General features: G+C 42.0%; 2 protein-coding genes across 4 annotated transcripts in view; one reads left to right on the forward strand and one right to left on the reverse strand.

The window, feature by feature from the left end:
* Window positions 1-1,118: 1,118 nt before the first annotated feature.
* On the forward strand, window positions 1,119-19,291 carry WHAMM (WASP homolog associated with actin, golgi membranes and microtubules; the record flags this gene model as incomplete). Its single annotated transcript, XM_082647446.1, has 10 exons — window positions 1,119-1,813; window positions 4,819-4,992; window positions 7,355-7,505; window positions 10,161-10,330; window positions 11,330-11,495; window positions 13,899-14,086; window positions 15,046-15,132; window positions 15,368-15,463; window positions 16,711-17,170; window positions 18,996-19,291. The coding sequence occupies exons 1-10, from the start codon at window positions 1,202-1,204 to the stop codon at window positions 19,289-19,291; spliced, it is 2,400 nt and encodes a 799-aa protein (XP_082503572.1). The 5' UTR covers window positions 1,119-1,201.
* The window catches only part of HOMER2 (homer scaffold protein 2), a 102,052-nt gene continuing 100,894 nt past the window's right edge, over window positions 19,291-20,448 (reverse strand). For all 3 annotated transcript variants that reach the window (XM_082647455.1, XM_082647454.1, XM_082647456.1), the window contains exon 10: window positions 19,291-19,424. The gene's annotated coding sequence lies outside the window, so the exon portion shown is untranslated. The remainder of the gene's footprint in view (window positions 19,425-20,448) is intronic.

Consider the following 20,448-nt stretch of genomic DNA (forward strand, 5'->3'; position numbering starts at 1 on the left):
GGTTGTTGTTGTTTTACCTTGGGCAATAATAGCAAGTACAAATCTGATTCCTGGCGTTCCCAGCTCAAAAACTTCAAAAGCCCTTTCACTAGTTCCTGAATCAAGCCCTCACAAACCGTGTTTTGATGAAGGGTTCCTTCCCCGCTCCCTGGGCTTCTCGCTCCTCCCCCTCGGTCCTCCAACCCCACTACCCCTCTAGCAGTGCTCTCACAGGACGGGAGCTGACATGTACTGTATTTCTGTCTACACTGTACATTTCCTGGGTAGAGCCCTGTGCTGTCTTATACCCTGTTGTATGAACAGGTTCAGCTCCAACCCACACTCCATCCCTACCTGCAAACTACACCTCCTGATCTCCGTAAACAGGTCTTCAATAGCCAGGTGGTCTGAAGTGTCTAATTGCCTAAGTGTCTGTGTATCTTTTTTTTTTTTAACATCTTTATTGGGGTATAATTCTTTACAATGGTGTGTTAGTTTCTGCTTTATAACAAAGTGAATCAGTCATACATAAACATGTCTGTGTATCTTAAGAAACGTTTCTTTTCTGGGTCTCAGTTTCCTTATCTCTAAAATGACGTGTTAGAACACCGATTATATTTAAACATGTTGGTTGGGAGCTGGGATGCTTTGAAGGCGGAGGGACTGTACGTTTTTTGTATGCCCCCTCCGCGCCTAGCCTCCCAAAACAGGCACACAGCAAACATTCCATAAAAGCTTGTTGAATTGATACCAATAAGCTTGTGGCTTCTACCCAGTAATAGAAGACCAAGTCAGCTAGCTGGGTTTGCGTTCTCAAGAGGTTCACAGTTTAGTGTAGGAGGCTAAGACAATAACTCGTTCATTTAACAAATATTTTTTTCAACGTCAGTGTGTACACAGGTGGAAAAGGTGAGGCAAGAGTGATCATTCCGGGCTCCAGACGAGGTTGCGACATTGATTGATTCGGAGCGGCGACCTTCTGACCTTTTCATTGGTTGTCGCGAACCCTCCCTTCTATCACCCAACCAATCCCGGAAGCGTGCTGGAAGCCTCACAGGCCGCGGGCAGCCAATCAAAAGTGCCGAGGGTTGCGGCAGCTGGGGTGCTGACGCCGATTTCAGTTCAGCGAAAAATGACGCGGTCCGGACAGTCCAGTGGCTGGGGGTGCAGGGAGACCAGGCTCCGGCGAGCCGAGCTCTCCGGGCGCTGACCGCCGGCGGTCATGGAAGACGAGCAACCCGACAGCTTGGAGGGCTGGGTGCCGGTCCGCGAGGACCTCTTCGCCGAGCCCGAGCGGCACCAGCTGCGCTTCCTCGTGGCCTGGAACGACGTGGAGGGCAAGTTCGCTGTGACTTGTCACGACCGCACGGCGCAGCGGCGGCGGCGTAAGGGGAGCCAGCCCGGGCCCGAGCTGGTGTCCGAGCCCGTGTGTGAGGCCGCCGCGCCCCCGCCCAGCTGGGCAGGCCTGCTCTCGGCCGCCGGGCTCCGCGGCGCGCACCAGCAGCTGGCGGCGCTGTGGCCGCCGCTGGAGCGCTGCTTCCCGCGGCTGCCACCGGAACTGGACGCGGGCGGTGGCGGGGCCTGGGGCCTGGGGCTCGGGCTGTGGACGCTGGTATGGCCGGCGCGCACGGACCTCGGCGAGGCGGCGCTGCAGGAGCTGTGCGGGCAGCTGGAGCGCTACCTGGGCCAGGCGGCCGACGCCTGCGGCGGCGCCGCGGTGCGCGACGCGCTCTTCCCCGCCGAGGGATGCGCGGCCGACTGCGAGAGCCTGCGCGAGTTCCGGGAGCGGGTCCTGCGCGCGCGGCGGGACGAGGCGGGGGCGCGGCTGCGCCAGGTACGCGCCCGCCGGGCCGTCGCCCGGTCCTTCTGCCTCTCGGTTGAGCCTCGGGCCCTTTTCCAGGTTGGGACGAGTGCGAGAGGGGGGTCCTTCCGCAGACCAGCGCGGGGAAGGAGCAGGTTAACAGCGTGATGCGCGGAAGGGCTAGCAGCCTCGCAGGTGCTCTTCACCTGTCGGGGAGCATCGAGGGGAATTCCGCGGAAGCCCCGTGGGGCCTATAGCGAGAGGACTAAGTTAAATCAAAGTTTAATCGCAGTTAGGAGCCAGGGTAGGCCCTTAAACCTTTCCCCTGAAGATGCTGGTGGAGCTGGCTGTTTTGACAGGAAGTGCCAGAGAATACTGAAAGCAAAACTAGAAATATCCCATCCGTGTAGGAAATGACAACACAGACTGAAGGTAAACACTGACAGGTTCTGTGTATGAGGGAAGACCGATAATGGAGACAAAATGTTTTAGAGGATGAAGGTGCTTCTAGGACACAGGTTTTTTAGGTGATAAAGACTCGGTCAAGTGGACAGCCGACAGGATGTGAGCTGTCTTCATCAGTGTGGAACAGCAGCAACATGAGTGCAATTTTAAGCTTGAAAGAGGTAATTAGCGAGATGGAACAATTCATTTTTTGAGTGGTAAGCTTACAGAACTGAAGGGGATTCACAAATTCACCAAAGGGTTTAAGAGAAAAATATGGCTCATATATCCACAACCAGCTGACTCTCCTGAGTCAAGATTTAGTGCTCTATCCCACACCCTGACATGCCTCTTGCTCGCCTTTTTCTCATTATACGCTGTACTTAATCTGAATGATTTTTCTCTGCCTTCATTTGAGGAGGGGGAGGTGTAAGAGAACAATCCAGCCACATTTCAAAATCTTAATTATATCCTCTCAAGCTAAATATAGAATGAACTTTTTTTTTTTTTTTTTTTTTTTTTTTTTGCGGTACGCGGGCCTCTCACTGCTGTGGCCTCTCTCGTTGCGGAGCGCAGGCTCCGGATGCGCAGCCTCAGCGGCCATGGCTCACGGGCCTATCCGCTCCGCGGCATGTGGGATCCTCCCGGACCGGGGCACGAACCCGTGTTCCCTGCATCGGCAGGCGGACTCTCAACCACTGCGCCACCAGGGAAGCCCCTAATTTAAAGTGAGGAAACCATAGAGCTGTTTCAGGCCAGTCAACTTTATCTTTTTTAAATTTATTTTTGACTGTGTTGGGTCTTTGTTGCTGCACGCGGGCTTTCTCTAGTTACCGCGAGCCGGGGCCGCTCTTTGCAGCGGTGCGAGGGCTTCTCACTGCAGTGGCCTCTCGTTTCAGAGCACAGGCTCTAGGGGCCCAGGCTTCAGGAGTTGTGGCTTGCGGGCTCTAGAGCACAGGCTCAGTAGTTGTGGCACACGGGCTTGGTTGCTCCGTGGCATGTGGGATCTTCCAGGACTAGGGCTCGAACCTGTGTCCCCTGCATTGGCAGGCAGAGTCTTACCACCAGGGAAGCCCAACTTTATCATTTTGAATCAGACAGACTTTTATTTTTTAGACACCAGTTTCTGACAGAAGTGGTTTTTCCTTAAACTAACATATGTTACTATTGTAAAAGTTATACGTTACCCAAGTTGAAGTTCATTCAGAGGTACTATGGCACCAGTATAGTTCATACTGTTAGGCTAGCTGTTGACACTTGTGTGGTTCACCTGTTTACGTGTAACAGGTGGGCAGAGGAGGGCTTAAATATAAAATATACTGCATCCATGGAAGTGTATGTGATCATCTTAATACTCAGCTCATATTTAGAACAGGAAAGCAATTGATTCTAGAATTAGACCAGTTGCCAATATTGCTAGTGTATATAAAGTGAAGCTGAATGGTTTGAATTCTGAATAGTCTAAGCAATAAGACTGAAAAGTATCAGTTGTCTTAAGTTTACTTTTTTGTGTGTTTTAATATTTTTCAGGGAAACTTTTTTTTAATCCTATTATCACCTGGATAAAATGTCAGCTGAACATAGATCACTTTATCCTTAAGTGGAGGGAAGGAAATAGAAGAATTTAAGGTTATTGACTGGGGAAAAAAAGTCTATACTATTACTTGATTTTATTTCTCTTCTCCTGGGGGGTAAGGTAATTTCTTACCAAATGAGTTTATCTAGATTATAAATGCTCAGTTTATTTTCTGTCCTGCCTCAGAAGAAGCACTCTGCAGAGGCTAGAGCCACATTTGTTATGCTAACTGAATCTGCTGGGGGTTTGGTGGCAATATTAACCTGGGGGAATTAAGAGAGTTGGCATGCTGGAGAAGTACTTGGAGGCATTTCTGTGTCCTTATGAGCTTTTAAAAAAGGAGTACATCCTCACAAAACCTTTATGGTCGGAAAAGTGATGAAATATATCCTCAGTCTACCCCCTATTTGATGCCTTTTTCTGGTCCTTTTCTCTGAGTACTTAGAGGAAACATAGTTAAGATAAAATTTTCAACTCTGCATCCTCCTCCACCTCCCACTTATTATTATAAAAGTCCCCAGGGCTTCCCTGGTAAGTCCCCAGTTACTAAACAGTCTTCAAAAGCACAGTGCTGAATGATTGATTATAGTAATAATAATCTACTGTGGATATACCATGATTTATTTAACCATTCTTACTGGGCACTTTGGTTGGAGAACAATAGCATTTTCATGTTTAATCAGTATTTTTTTTTGTGTGTGTGTGGTACGCGGGGCCTCTCACTGCTGTGGCCTCTCCTGTTGTGGAGCACAGGCTCTGGACGTGCAGGCTCAGTGGCCATGGCTCACGGGCCCAGCCGCTCCGCGGCATGTGGGATCCTCCGGACCGGGACACGAACCCACGTCCCCTGCATCGGCAGGCGGACTCTCAACCACTGCGCCACCAGGGAAGCCCTTAATCAGTATTTTAAATTGACGCATTAAAGTTTAGAACATTCAGGTTTCTTTAGCTTTGTTGGTTTGGTATGATCTTATAAATACTGTCCACACGTGAGCTTTATTTACATTTTGCCTTCTAGGTGCTTCAAGGGCATGAAAAAGCCAACACCATGGTAGCATTAATGAAAGTGTATCGAGAGGAAGATGAAGCATACCAGGAATTAGTTACTGCTGCAACCATGTTCTTCCAGTATTTACTGCAGCCATTCAGGGATATGCGAGAACTTGCAACTTCATGTAAGCTTGCTATTTTGGTACGTTTTCTTTATATTTTTACTTTATGAGATTTATTCTTTATTGTATACTATTTCTTCAGTTGCATTTAAGATTCAATCTGTGTTTCCACTTCGGGTTTACTCTATATTTAGTTATATTGTAGATATATTGAATTTATTATTTTTTAAATTGATTTCAGATGAAGACATTTTACATCGGTCATCTTAATACATTAAGATTTCTGCAGATTTTCAAGGGTTACACACTTTCTTTGCTGATGACTTTTTTTTTTAATTTTAATTTTAATTTTTTGGCTGCATTGGGTCTTCATTGCTGCACGCAGGCTTTCTGTAGTTGCAGCGAGCGGGGGCTACTCTTCATTGCGGTGTGCGGGCTTCTTATTGCGATGGCTTCTCTTATTGCGGAGCACCGGCTGTAGGCACGCGGCCTTCAGTAGTTGTGGCGCATGGGCTCAGTAGTTGTGGCTCGTGAGCTCTAGAGTGCAGGCTCAGTAGTTGTGGCGCATGGGCTTGGTTGCTCCGTGGCATGTGGGATCTTCCTGGACCAGGGATCGAACCTGTGTCCCCTGCACTTGGCAGGTGGATTCTTAACCACTGTGCCACCAGGGAAGTGATGACTTGTTTTTGATGTGTTGCTTATTTACTTTAGCTTATTTTCAGCCTCTAAGGACACATGCAGACTTCTGAGAAATAGGATGAAAATTTAAATAGCAAGGCCCTGGATTGTAATTCAGTAAATTAAACTTTAGTAAATGCTGTCATTGCTCTTATTTCATTGAGCCATGGAACACTAGTTAGAATAAGCATTATCATTCCAGTGTTATAAATGAATCTGGAACCAAGGTGGGTGGGGAGGTTCAGTAGCTTTCTCTGGTTCTAAACCAGCTGGAATCAGAAGACAGCAGAGATCTCTTGATCTCTGCCCCCTGCACTGGGCCATCCTTCCACACATGCACTCATGGCCACTGCCGGGCTACCATAAAAATGGTATCATGTTTAGATGAAACTCATGCCAGCCTAACCTGTGGAGAAAGTTGTTCTGTTCATTATTTTGCAAATCTATTATTTGGATTGTCTTTACTTCCTGTGTATATTTTTTCTTTCTCTAAATAACAGCTGTACTGAGATATAATTCACAGACCGTATAATTCACCTATTTAAAGTGTACAATTCAGTGGTTTTTAGTATATTCAGAGTTTTGCAACCACCAGCACTAATTCCAGAACATTTTCATCTCCCTGAAAAGAAACTCCATATGCATTCCCCATTCCCCCCCAACTCCAGGCAACCACCCATCTGCTTTCTGCCTCTAAATCTCCCTGTTCTTGACATTTCATATCGTATGGAATGATTTGTGTCTGGCTCCTTTCATGTAGCATCAGGTTTTCAAGTTCCATCCATGTTGTAGTGTGTATTAGAACTTCATTTTTTTCATTGCCAAATAATGTTCATTATATGCACATAGCACATTTACATATCCATTTAGCAATTGATGGACATTTGTAACTTTCCACTTTTGGGCTATTATGAATGTTGCTATGAATATTTGTGTACAGGTTTCTATGTGGACATATGTATTCATTTTTCTTGGATATATGGATATGCTGGACCCTACAGTAACTCTGTTTAACCTTTTGAAGAATTGCCAGACTATTTTCCATAAATGCACCATTTTACACTCCTACCAGCAGTAAATGAGGGTTCCGATTTGACCACATCATCGTCAACACTTGTTATTGTCTGTCTTTTTGATTATAACCATCCTAGTAGATGTGAAGTGGTATCTCATTGTGGTTTTAATTTACATTTCCCTGATGGCTAACCTGGGTATATTTCTTATGTCACTAAATTACGCTTGGTAGAAGAATTGGATACTAGATGACGTAGTATATGTCACGATCATTCATGTTTTAGGTTACTGTATTACTTTTGCCCTTCAGAAAAGAATCTCACTATTGAAAAGCTTCCTGCCATGTCCCTAAAAGAAACCACAGCAACAGCTAACACTTGAGTGTCATGTACCAGGCTTTTGCTGAGTGCTTAACAATACAGATCTCATTCAAACAATCGAGTATCATTATTAATAGAGAAACATAACTTGACAGCATTCCCTTACAGAAAAAGTTATTTGAGTAATACAAAGTAAAAGTAGGGTTTTTTCCCTTTATACTTCAGAGTATCCCTTTGTCATCCAAAGGATGCACCACTTAGAGCCTTATTCATACTCAGTAAGGAACTGATGAATGAGTGAAGTTTAATTGACTATGTAGTAGTAATAAAAGTAGCTGAAATAATCCGTGTGACCAATTTCCTTTCTATTTCCTAATGGCTCTACGTTACTATTCCCTTTTACTAATACAACTTTGCCTTCTTTCTATAGAAGTCCTTGGATGAGGATGGTCTGGGTCCTAAAAGGATAGTTGCCCTGCAGAAGGAAGCCCAAGAATGGACCAGACGGGCTGAAGAAGCTATAGTCTCGATTCAAGATATTACAGTGAATTATTTTGAAAAAACAGTAGAAGCATTAGCAGGTAATAATTTAAAATGCTATACTAAGATACATGTAATTTTCATTTTATTCGGAGAACATTTGAGTGCCTCTTAAGCACCAGGTTCTGTATTTTTTAGGTACTGGGGATTCAATATAAGGAAAAGCGTAAACAGCCACTGTACAGTCAGGTGAAGGGAGAAAAACCTTAATTATATTAATTATATATTCATTCAAACACATGGAAAATGGCATTGGCAACAAGCCACATGAAGAAGAGAAACATGGGGCTCTGAGAGCTTAGGAGAGAGAAATTAGGCCCAATCAGAGTGGCCAATGAAGGCCTCTGAGAAGTGGCACTTGCCCTGATATCTGAAGGGTAAATGGAAGTGGAGAAAGCAAAACAGTGAGGGAAGAGTGTTCCAGGCAGGGGTAGCATTTGCAAAGGCCCTCTGGTTTTTGGGAGCTTGACAAGTCTGAGGAACTTGGGAAGTATGCCAAGTGTGAGGAAGCCATGGGCTGGAGCACAGTCCAGGCACACCTCATGTCATAGCTCACTTCACTGCACCGCACTTTACTGCACTTCACAGATGTTACGTTTTGTACAGATTGAAGGTCTGTGACAGTCCTGCACTGAGCAAGTCTGTTGTAAAATAGCAAGTGCTGTTTTCCCAACAGCAGTTGCTCACTTCATGTCTCTGTCACGTTTTGGTAATTCTCCTAATATCTCAAACTTTTTCATTATTATTATATTTTTTATGGTGATCTGTGATTAGTGATCTTTGATGTTATTATTCCAAAAAGATTACAACTCACTGAAGGCTTAGATGATGGTTAGCATATTTTAGTAATAAAGTATTTTTAAATTAAGGTATGTATGTGATCTCAGATGGCCTCAGCCTGCAGCAGCTTGACGCAGGATTTCGGTTCCCCGGCCAGAGATTGAGATCAGGCCGTGGCAGTGAGGACGCTGAATCCTAGCCACAAGACCACCAGGGACCAGTGGCCAGTGACAAAGCCCTGGCCTTGTCAGCTGTGTAGAAATGAATTTCCACATAGAGACAGAAAGTAGTGAAGCAAGTAAAGTGTTCATTAGAAGGAAAAAGAGGACAGTGACTGTGGATAGACACACGGGTGGGCTCAGAGAGAGTCGCACCCTCGTGGTAGTCTGAATCACTTTTACGGGGCATTTCTTCCTTTGACCAATCATCTTGCTTTGCCTGGTTCTGAGTCTGTATTTGGTATATCTCAGGATCCTCCCGTGTGTGTGCGCATCTCTTAGCCAAGATGGATTCTAGAGGCCTAGGGTAGGTTGACATCACTTACTGTGAGGTGGCGCCCCCTCCCTTTTTGACCTCCAAGGAGCCTTTCTGTGCATGTGTAGTCAGGAAGTTCTCCTTGACTTTGAGAATGAGGAATATGTGGTCTTTTATCTCTTATCTGGTAAGGGCCCAGACTCCTCCATCATCCTGCTTTTTTTTCAAAAAAATTTTTAATTTTTGGCTGCGTTGGGCCTTTGTTGCTATGCACGGGCTTTCTCTAGTTGCAGCGAACGGGGGCTACTCTTAGTTGTGGTGCACAGGCTTCTCATTGCAGTGGCTTCTCTTGTTGCGGAGCATGGGCTCTAGGCATGTGGGCTTCAGTAGTTGTGGCACACGGGTTTAGTAGTTGTGGCGCACGGGCTTAGTTGCTCCGTGGCATGTGGGATCTTCTTGGACCAGGAATCGAACCCGTGTCCCCTGCATTGGCAGGTGGATTCTTAACCACTGTGCCACCAGGGAAGTCCCCATTATCCTGCTTTTATGGAGTTTCTGCTATTACAGAGTTTCTGTCCACAGGGGAGAAACTGTGTAGTCTGGGGCCCGTCTATCTCCTGCCTCAAGTATACATTGTTTTTTTAGACATAATGCTACTGTACACTTAATAAACCACAGTACAGTGTAAACATAACTTTTATACGCAATGGGAAACTAAGAAATTCATGTGAATCACTTTATTGTGATATTCGCTTTATTGTGGTGGTCTGGAACTGAACCTGCAGTATCTCTGAGGTATGCCTGAATGGAGAATGTGGTGTGAGATAATGCCAGCAAGACAGGCAGGGATGAGACCATATGATCTTGTGGGCTGGGTGAAGGACTTTGATCTTAAATCATTGTTGATAGTAGACCCAAAATAGCAACAACTTATTGTCTGTCAGTTTGTTGAACTATAGTACATTTATAAAATGGAATGCCATGTAGCAGTAAGCATGATTCTCTATAACTATTTTTATGAATAGCAAGAGTTCCCTGATATATTAAGTGAAATAAAAGAGATATAAAGCAGAATGATGATCCTGTGGGGGGGTTTTTTGTTTGTTTGTTTTGGTCAAACTATATCTTCCTGTCTGTCTAGCTAAACATAGAAATAGTCTAGAAGTATATGCACCAAAATATAAGAAGCAATTGCTTTAAGTAAGTGAGATTCATGATTTATTATTTTCTTTTTTTAAATGAAGTTATCTAAAATTTTATACCAATAACCATGCATTATTTTTATGACAATAAAAATTCACTAAAATCCAAGAATTTTTCTTTTAAAAGGGATGTTTTGCAGGTAACATGGGAGGCAATAAACAAAGAATTAGTTCAGGATAAATTTTTCTGTTTTTAATGAGTTGTAATTATGTTTTATTTTATTAATTACAATACAACAGGAATGCAGAAACAAATGGCACAGGATGAGAAGAGATTTGGCCAGGCTGCCTGGGCCACAGCAACTCCCAGGTTAGAAAAACTCAAGCTGATGTTAGCTCGGGAGACTCTGCAACTCATGAGAGCCAAAGAGTTGTGTTTCAGTCACAAAAGAGCTGAAATTCAGGGAAAGGTGAGACAAAGATAAGTGAAACTTTCTTTTAAAAATATACTTTTATTTTAGGTAGAATCTTTCTTTCCAGGCATTGTGAAAGAGCTTCCTTTCTTTGCTTATTCCAACACCATCTTCCAGTAGATAAGAATTTGCAGACTGTGGAAGGTTGGCCGTGAAGTTTCCCTTTGGTCAAAATGTTTGTGAAATATTATTTTTTTTAATTGTTTATTTATTTATTTGTTTTTGGCTTTGTTGGGTCTTCATTGGTGCGTGCAGGCTTTTTCTAGTGGTGGTGAGCGGGGGCTACTCTTCCTTGCGGTGCGCTGGCTTCTCATTGCGGTGGCTTCTCTTGTTGCGGAGCACAAGCTCTAGGCATGTGGGCTCAGTAGTTGTGGCTCACAGGCTCTAGAGCGCAGGCTCAGTAGTTGTGGGGCATCGGCTTATGCTCCACGGCATGTGGGATCTTCCTGGACCAGGGATCGAGCCTGTGTCCCCTGCACTGGCAGGCGTATTCTTAACCACTGCGCCACCAAGGAGGTCCCTGTTTGTGAAATATTATATTGTAGGATTCACTTGACAATAACATCAAACTCAGTACTGATGTAGTACTTTAAAATCAATCAAGTACTCAGTAGTTTAAAATCAATCAAGCCGTGTTTTCAGCACAATTTTAGAATAATCAAAGAGGTGCTTTATCCTAGAAGCATAGTCACTTAATTTTTTTCCTGTAACATTATGACTTTAAAGCAGAAAACATTTGTAAATACCTCATTGCCGTTTATTTTTCTCAAAACCTAAATGTTTTCATATATTTCAGGGATGAGATAAAGTATTTGTGACAAACATTGAAGGAGGCATTTTTATCCCATTAAATGAAATGGAAAAGTGTTTCTTCTCTATTTGCTTTGTTTATATTTGATATTGAGCAAGGAATAGAAAATAACTTGAATGCTTGTAAAGTTTGCCTTTAATGTACTAATTATTTTAACTTGCTCTTATTTTTTTCATGAAAACAAGATAGAAGATCTTCCAGAACAAGAAAAAAAAATAAATGTTGTAGACGAATTAGAAATACAATATTATGAAGTTCAGTTAGAACTATACGAGGTTAAATTTGAGATATTAAAATATGAAGAAATACTGCTTGTTACACAGTTGGACTCTATTAAAAGACTTATAAAAGGTAAAACATATATTTAAATGTATATATGCTTAAATTACACATTCAAGGAAATACAGATCATATTATCAATTATTGTATATTGTCTAATATATCTGAAATTTTCTAACAAAGTTTCCCTTTAGTACTTTATTATTCAAATAATATATTCATTGGTAAACACACAGCAAAACAAAGGGAAACTATTATTACCCCAGTTAAATCGTTTAGAGATACTTAGGCTCTATAGCTTTGTAGCCTTTTTTGTATGCTGATGTTTATAAATCTTTCAATTTCTTAAACCAGAACTATGTATCCTGTTCAGTAACCTCTTTTTCACTTAATACATAATAATCATTCTTCCATTTCAGTAAGTAATAAAACCATCAAAAATTTTAATGGCTGCATAGTATTCCATTGTATAGACATGCAGGGATTTCCAGTTTTTCACTGTTGTGAACAGCATTGTAGTGAAGAACCTTCCTTTACACATGTCTTTGTGTATACAACAGATTATTTCCTTGGAATAAATTTCTAAAGATGGAATCAGGTCAAGGACAATGCATGTTTTACATTTTGACACATACTTGTTAAAAAAAAACTACAAGAATCATTTGATATGCATTTTTCTGCACCTCTGTTATTTTCTAAATTTCTAAATTTCATTCTACATAATGGCCCTCTAGACAGGTTGTACAAAATGATGCTCCCATCAGCTGATTATAAAATAGCTTTTTCCCCATACTTATTCATTTAAATTCTCACCTACTTGAGAGCAAAAAATGGCATCTTCTAATTTTCATTTATTTAATCACAAGTGATGTTGAACGCAATTTTGTATGTTTACTGGCCATTTGTATTTCATTTATTCATGGCCTATTCATGGCCTTTGACCATTTTTCTTTGGAACATTCCCTTTCTATATTAGAGATGTTATTCTATTATCTGTCATATGTTGCAAATAATTTCTCTGTCATTTGCTTTTTCTTGCCTTGTAGGAATATTTAATTATTATGAAGTCACCTCTATCAGTCTTCTGCTTTGGTGTTATACCTCCTTATCCCAAAATTATATCAGTATTTACTTATGTTTTATTTCAGTATTCTTATGATTTTGTTTTTAAAAACATTTGGCTCTTTAATCCAGGTGAAATTTATTTTGATGTGGGGTAGGAATCTAACTTTTCCCCCCAAATTGTTAGCAGTCCCAATCACTAGTTTTTAAAAACATTTTCCCCTGTTGCTTTGCTTTGAGTTTTACCTGTCTCATATCCAGAATTATCATATTTGTTTTGATCTATTTATGAATTGTTATTTTCTTTCACTGATTTGTGAGTGGCTTCTGGTGCCAGTACCATGCTGTTTCTATTATTGTACCTTGGAGGTACATTTTAGTATCAGGTAAAGCAAGTACTTCCCTCATTACTCTACTTTTCCAAAAATTTTCTGACTTTTCTCACTCCTTTATTCTTCCAGATGAACTTTAGAATCATTTTGGCAAGTTCAAAACAAAAAAACCCCAAAAACTCGGAATTTTTATTGGGATTGCACTTAACATTAGAGATAATTTGGGGAGAATTGTCATCTTTTCAATTTTGAATCTTCCCATCCAAGAACATGGTATGTCTCTCCATTTACTTAAGTCTTTTTTTCCCTAAAGTTCCTCCAAGTTTAGTTATTTTCTTCATATAGATCCTGAACATTTAATTTAATCCTAGATATTCAAAAAACTTTACAGTAGCTTCACGTTATAAGCATTTTACATATTTAGGAAAAACTTCTATTAGAAAAAAGTTAATCTGGAAGGATGCATGCCAAACTGTCCATGTTTTCCCCTGGGAATAAGATGCCAAAGAGTTGGTGAAGGAAGAGGGAAATTTCACTTTTTATTTTGTGTACTTCTGTAGGGCTTGAATTTGTTACAGTTAGCATGTATTTTTAAAAAATCAATATGTAATTAAGATTAAATATCATTAAGGCACCTTAATGATATACTGCTGGTGGAATGTAAGTTGCCTTTCTGGAGGAGGGTGATTTGACAAGAGTCATCAAGAGCCTTAAATATTCATCTGCTAAGGAAGTAATAAAAAATGTACACAAAGATTTATATTCAGATGTTCATCACAGTGAAATTGATAATAATAGAACACTGGAATATTCTAACAACAGAGAGTGCTTAAATTTGAGAATACTGTGTTGCCATTAAAATTATATTTCCATCACATGGAAAAGTTTCTCTAAGAATTCTGTTTATTGATATGTGTAGCTATATAAGTTGTGTGTGTGTGTATGTGTGTACACATAGATATACATATACATAAATGTTAATCATAATTACAAGGATATTTAACTTTCCTTACATTAGAAAAAGTATGCATTATTTTTAATAATAAGACATATTTTTAAGAAATCATTAATATGTTTCTAGATAAACAGGATGAAGTTATCTATTATGATCCATGTGAAAATCCAGAGGAACTTAAAGTCATGGATCATGTAATGGGGCTGCAGGATGATAAGAATCTGGAGGTGAAGGAACTCAGCCGGCAGTGCCAGCAGCTGGAATCTAAACGGGGCAGGATCTGTGCCAGAAGAGCCCGTCTCAGGAACAGAAAGGTAGGAGTGCCCAGGGCAGCTTTCTTTTCTTACCCCTTCTAAGGGTTTCTTCTTTTATGAAAGATAAAGAGGTATTGAAAATAAGGCTTTTTATCAATGATTAATTTTGTGTGTGTTTATGTAGCTATCAGTGGATACAATTAAAATACATTTAAAATGTTTTTCTTAAGATTCTTTTTCCTTTTGGATTTAAGCTTTTGCCATCATCTTTAGATTTTAATTAAGTCTTTCAACAACTATTTATTGAATGCCTATTACTTACACAGGTATTTTAAAAACCACAATAGGTAGAAACTTCTAATCAGCTATAATAAATGCTAAAATTAATTTTATTGTGAACTGTTGATTATAAAATATCAGTCAGATAATATTCAGCTCATTTCAATCCTTATATGCGGTGAGTGATTTTTTTCTTAATTTTTAAACACTCCGTGATTACATAAAAAGGTAACATACTAAGAATGGCTAAGCATAATTGAGATGTAGTTCTTAATATAATTTTTCAGGTATTGTAGGTTGGATGTGTTACGTAGGTATATTTGGAGATATCACTTAGAACATTATGGGGAAATGTGTTTAAAATAATTGCATTGAAACAGATCCTTAGGACACATCCCACTTAGGAATGTGGGACTGCCTGTATGTCCTCTCATTTCCACTTGTTTGGAGGATTTGCTTTTTCATCTCTCAAAGCACTAAATCCCAGCCGTGGCCCTCCTACCAGGAAGGAGGGATTCCCGTAAGCAGCCCACTGCCCCGTATCACGTGACCGAGGAGAAGGCAGAAGCAATGAGCCACACCATAACTCCTATTAATAAATGCTTTATACTGCAGCCCCAATGCAGTGCTTTTTTCTTTTAACCTTTTATGCTATAGCCCATGGTAATATTAAAAACCATGTGGCGTTCAATTTATAACCAAGTGAAAAACAGATCTATGAAATTATATTATTCCCCCAGGATCAATGCAAAGAAAATCATCGACTCAGATTGCAGCAGGCTGAAGAAAGCATAAAATATTTTCATCAGCATCATAGCGTTCAGAGGGTGAGTGGTTGAAGAAAAATGTTTTATATTTGCATAACATGACACACGGGCTTAAGTTTGTGCAAAGTGGAGCTCCGCTGCCCCGTCAGCCTTGATCGTGAGGGGACAGCGCTGTCTGGCCCTGCAGCGTGGGGGGCAGACGTGGGGGCCAGAGGAGGCAATAAGGTCAGGTGACAGTCCCTCTCTTTCTCAGAACTTCTGAGAAGTTTACAAGTATGTGTTTGTTTAAATACAGAAAAGAGACCAGAAAAAAGAGGAGGAGCAAAAGAAAAAAGAATGGATAAACCAAGAGCGCCAAAAAACACTCCAACGATTGAGAGCATTTAAAGAGGTGAGTTCTAGAAATAATCACTTCGCCTGCATCGTCTGGAGAAATAAACGAAGATCACCCATCCTAGGAGAAAAGTATAAAGTATTAGGAACAGAAATTTGGGACATAAAATGTTTCCCAAATGCCATTATTTGTAGTCTATAAATAAAAATCAAAAATATTAGAAATATCATGATGTTTTTGACCTTGCCGCACACTAGGGTTCCTGCTCTGCCCCCTGACCAGGTGGTGTGACTCTGCTCACCATGGTGTCAGCTGGCAGGGAAAACTGAAAATAGTTAAATTGCCCTTAGATTTAGCTGTTTCCTCATTTGTAATAAAGAAGTCTTTAAAATTTGGTCAAGGAAACATTGTGATGTAAGTATAATTTTGCGCCCTATTAAAAGTGAATAGGTTTTAAAAAAAAAAGTAAATACTTACTTTAAAGTAACATTAAATTCATTGAATGTAGAACATAAACCTGTTCTCATCACACACCTGCAACACACACCTTCATAATGACCCAAAAGAGAATACCACCTACTCCCAGACATAATTCTGGGATGAGGTACTGAAGGTGCACTGTGTGATACCAACAAGATACCTTTCCCCTTGGGCATCCATACATTTGTTCTCTATTTCTGCTTTGTCTGTGTCTCTATTTCTGCTTTGCAAATAAAGTCAACTATGCCATTTGTCTAGATTTCACATATATGCGTTCATCAGAACTTCTTTAATTCACATTTTTAAATTATAAAATTTGCTCTAAACATAAAAATTAGAGAAACATCCATAATTCCTGTTTTAACTGTCACTTTGAGGTCCACCCTGCTGGTATTTTTCATACCTCTGTTTTTTACCTGGTTATACATTTAACACCAGATCATCTGCATTTTTTAAGGATGTTTTGGACTTTGCACTACTTATGATTTTTCATGGCTGCCTAATACTTTAAATTCACCATAATTTTTTCCAGCTATCGTTGATACTAAGTTTCTGATTTTTCATACTAAAGATATGATGAATGTTTTCATCTGTATATATCCTTTCATATCTTTATTACAGAGAAAGTATTCTATGAAAGGATATAAATGCTTATCCCTTAATAGATTTAGTAGCAAGGGTGGCGGTACATGGTGAGAAGGAGCCTCTCTGTGAATTAGACTAATCCACGCACAGAAATGCTTCAGTGTTCACTTACAGAAAGCTTCAGCATTTTGACGGTTTGCGTCTGTAGCAAGTTTCTCACGGCAGTTTTTCATTTTCAGAGATGTCCAGGTCGCTCTGTCCTAAAGAGCTCTCGCTCGCACCCTGTGGCTGCACACCTGCCGAGTGGACCTCCCCGGCAGACGTCCCCGCCGACTTCTCAGATGACGGCGGTGATCCATCCGTCCTCTAGGAAAACCAGAAGCGCTCCCTTAGCCGAAGTTAGTAACGTGAGAACCCCTGAGCATGAAGACTGTGCTAGAAACATCCCTGTTCAGACTTTTGTTCCAGTTGGTGCCCATACACACTGCAGATCAAGTGAGGAGTTGTCACTGCCGCCACCTCCGCCACCGCCACCGCCACCGCCACCGCCCCTCCCTGCTCCGCCCTTTTCTTCTCAATCTGCAAATCATCGGAATTTACACTTCAGGACTTCAGCGAAAGATGATCAGCCACTTCCTCTAGTGTGTGACTCGCCCGCTGAGAGCCCGTGTGGTTCCTCAGACAGTCTTAGCTGCCCAGGTAATCTGCCGGTGTCCCTGCTCACCGCGGTGGTTAGGTGGTTGGAGCGTTCTAGCTTTAGGAGCCTTCATCTTCAAATCAAAATCTTTTTTAGAACGCTCTACAATCTTAAAATATTTCAGTATTTTTTTGCCTCATCACTCTTTTATTGCAAAGTTAGCATAGCCTAAATCTGAGTTTGATATAAATGCGGCGGGAAATCTTTCTAACATGAAGCGGTCAGAAAAATAGTAGACCACTTTTTTGCATTTGCAAGTATAGCACAGTGAATACACTGGAATATTTCTGTCTAATGAGGGCTATCGTTCTGCTCGTTATTCTAATTATGATTTAGACATTGACTATGGAGGAGACGTGCTGAAATCTGCCCAGACTCAGAGCCCACCGCTCTGGAGTGTGTTTGTGTCTGTGTTTAAATTCTATCAAAATGCTGTGTACATTTGTTTTACAGATTATGCCTGAGTACCTATGCCTAGAGCATACAAGGGGACTGTGCTAGGTGATGTGAATTATACAAACAGAACAGTTCCAAACTGTGGTTCTGGTTAATGCGGATTCTGGTTATTCTGAGTTCAAGGTTTCTTTGCACCTGGAGCCGGGTACAAATGAAAATGTGCACGCTCTTAGGTAGAGACCGGAGGCCCATTTCCATGGGGTCTGTGGCAACATCGTGTAAATGAAAGCGAGAGCTCACGTGCCTGGGCCTAGACGAGAGATGGGACGTGGCAGGGCTTTGTGCGGGGGAGCGCTGTTTCCGGCCTGGTGTAGCCCACAGTGTAGGAAGCCCTGATCAGCTCACACACAGTGCCTCAGTTCACTGGAAAGAATAATAAAATGCCCTCGATGGTGAAACTTTGTCTTATTACTCCTAGAAGGGAAATGTAATAACAAGTTATAGGTTAAAATCCAAAGTGTCTTGTTAGCCACGGCATGGCCTTTCAATTCTGAACTAGAAATGACTGTTCACCTTGAAGTCTCATATAGAAGGTCCCTAGATGAGTGGCTACAGTCATGCCCCAGTCTCCAGCAGGTGGTAAAAGATTTTACCCCCGCAGGGGTCTCAAGGTGCCAGAGTGAAAAATAGCTTCTCTTCACCAAGGCCTTGAAACTCTGATCTAATCTGTGTTTTGACAGCATTTCACACCCTCAAAAGTAGAGCACGTAAGTTACGTCAGGGTAATGTAGGTGGAATTAAACACACTATATACAGAGAAATGTGCCAGTGCCACCCACTCTGGGTTCATTGAGCTACTGATTAAAGTTTTGCTTTAAGCCTTTTCATGTGTAGAAACCTACTCGCCTCATTATCACAGCACGAGTCATCACTGACTAATATCCGAGACTGAAGTTGGAGAAATACAGTGGGGTACGTTAAAAAAAATTCTTAAGTGGGAAGGGAAATGGAGGAGATACAATTTTAGAGCTGTCAATGCACATTGGGTTGGATTACTTTAATACCCCAGGAATTCATAACTATCTTCAGGGTTACACAAAAGGATGATAACACCTGTGTCTTGAGAAACAGAAGGTATGTTGACTTTTGACTGTGCCTGGGAGTTGCTATGGATTTGAAGAAGTACTGGAAAATAAGTGGTCAAGGTAAAATATTAGCAATTAGACTATCCTGGATTCAGAAAGGGAGCTGACGGTCGACCTCTCTAGCAGATAATCGAAGCATTTGTTTAATGGAATGATGATGATTTGTTTACGTCGTCGCATTAACTGATGGGTGACGTAACCCTGTTAACGAGTACAAAAATGTCTCGGCATCTCGGGGAGAAAGGGTATGATTTCGTGACTCCTTGCTCTGTTTACTCAATTTCAGGGTCGATGGATGAAGTGCTGGCCTCCTTAAGGCATGACAGGGCCCCTCTCCAGAAGGCGCAAGCGCCCACTTTGTCCCCTCCCCGTGCCTCAGTCAATGAGCACATTCTGGCTGCCATAAGGCAAGGGGTCAAACTGAAGAAAGTTCACCCTGACCTTGGCCCGAGCCCCAGCAATAAACCCACCAGCGACCTGGAGAGGAGCATCAAGGCGGCGCTCCAGAGAATCAAGAGAGTATCTGCTGACTCGGAGGAGGACGATCGTGATGAGCAGAACCCCGGCGAGTGGGACCATTAGCCTCTTTGCCAAGGCCCAAGGCTCGTTCTGGAAAAGCATGTGCATGGAGTGCTGGTAGACTGGCCACATAACACCCCGAAAGATCAGCAGGGCTGGGTGTGTGACGTTGCAGCTTTATTTAACGCTGCAGCTCCTAAAGTCAGGGAAGGAAGGAGAGACGTGGTGCCTTTCACGTATCTAAGAATGCACGGTGAGCACTGCTGGCATAAGAAAATGGTAGTTATTGTTCACCACGGATAATCTAGAATCATTCCCTTATTCTGAAAAACGTTTACACTGCTATGGTAAACAGCACTACTGACCGTTCCTCCCGAGTGCGTGTAGTGGTTTCCTGGGATTGAAAGGTTTGAATGTGAACATTATCTTAACAATAATCCGAATAAGTTGCTTATAAGCAGGAATTATTTTAAAGGAAATGTATTTCATGTATCAGGCAGTACATAAACTCATAATAAACAACTATTTATAATGCATCAGTGTCACTCATGAGGAAATGAAACGTAATATCTTAACACAGCCATCCCTCCCTTGGCTGGGTTTAGCTGAAATCTTACTGAAAACATTAAACGGGACTTCCCTGGTGGCACAGCAGTTAAGAATCCGCCTGCCAACGCAGGGGACACGGGTTCGAGCCCTGGTCCAGGAAGATCCCACATGCCACGGAGCAACTAAGCCCGTGCATCACAACTACTGAGCCTGCGCTCTAGAGCCCACGAACCACAACTACTGAAGCCCGCGCACCCTAGGGCCTGCGTGCCACAATTAACTGAGCCCGTGAGCTGCAACTACTGAAGCCCGCGCGCCTAGAGCCCGTGCTCTACAACAAGACGAGCCACTGCAGTGAGAAGCTCGCGCACCGCAACGAACCGTAGCCCCTGCTCGCCTGAACTAGAGAAAGCCCTCGCGCAGCAACGAAGACCCAACTCAACCAAAAACAACAACAACAAAATCCCCAAAACGTTAAACATTTATTTAAGCAACTACTAAGGGTGGGGGAAGAGTGTTGTCTCCCTCAGGCACTCATGCTGGAATCATTTCTCCTCCTTGCTCTGTGTTAAAATTAGGAAAGGGGAAGAGACCCATACAAGGCAGTCTCCTCATTTCTCAAATTGTCCAAAGCATCCCCACTAATGTCATCACCCTCACTCTTGCCATGG

This window comes from Grampus griseus, assembly GCF_964374135.1.
Source record: "Grampus griseus genome assembly, chromosome: 2".
Lineage (NCBI taxonomy): Eukaryota > Metazoa > Chordata > Mammalia > Artiodactyla > Delphinidae > Grampus > Grampus griseus.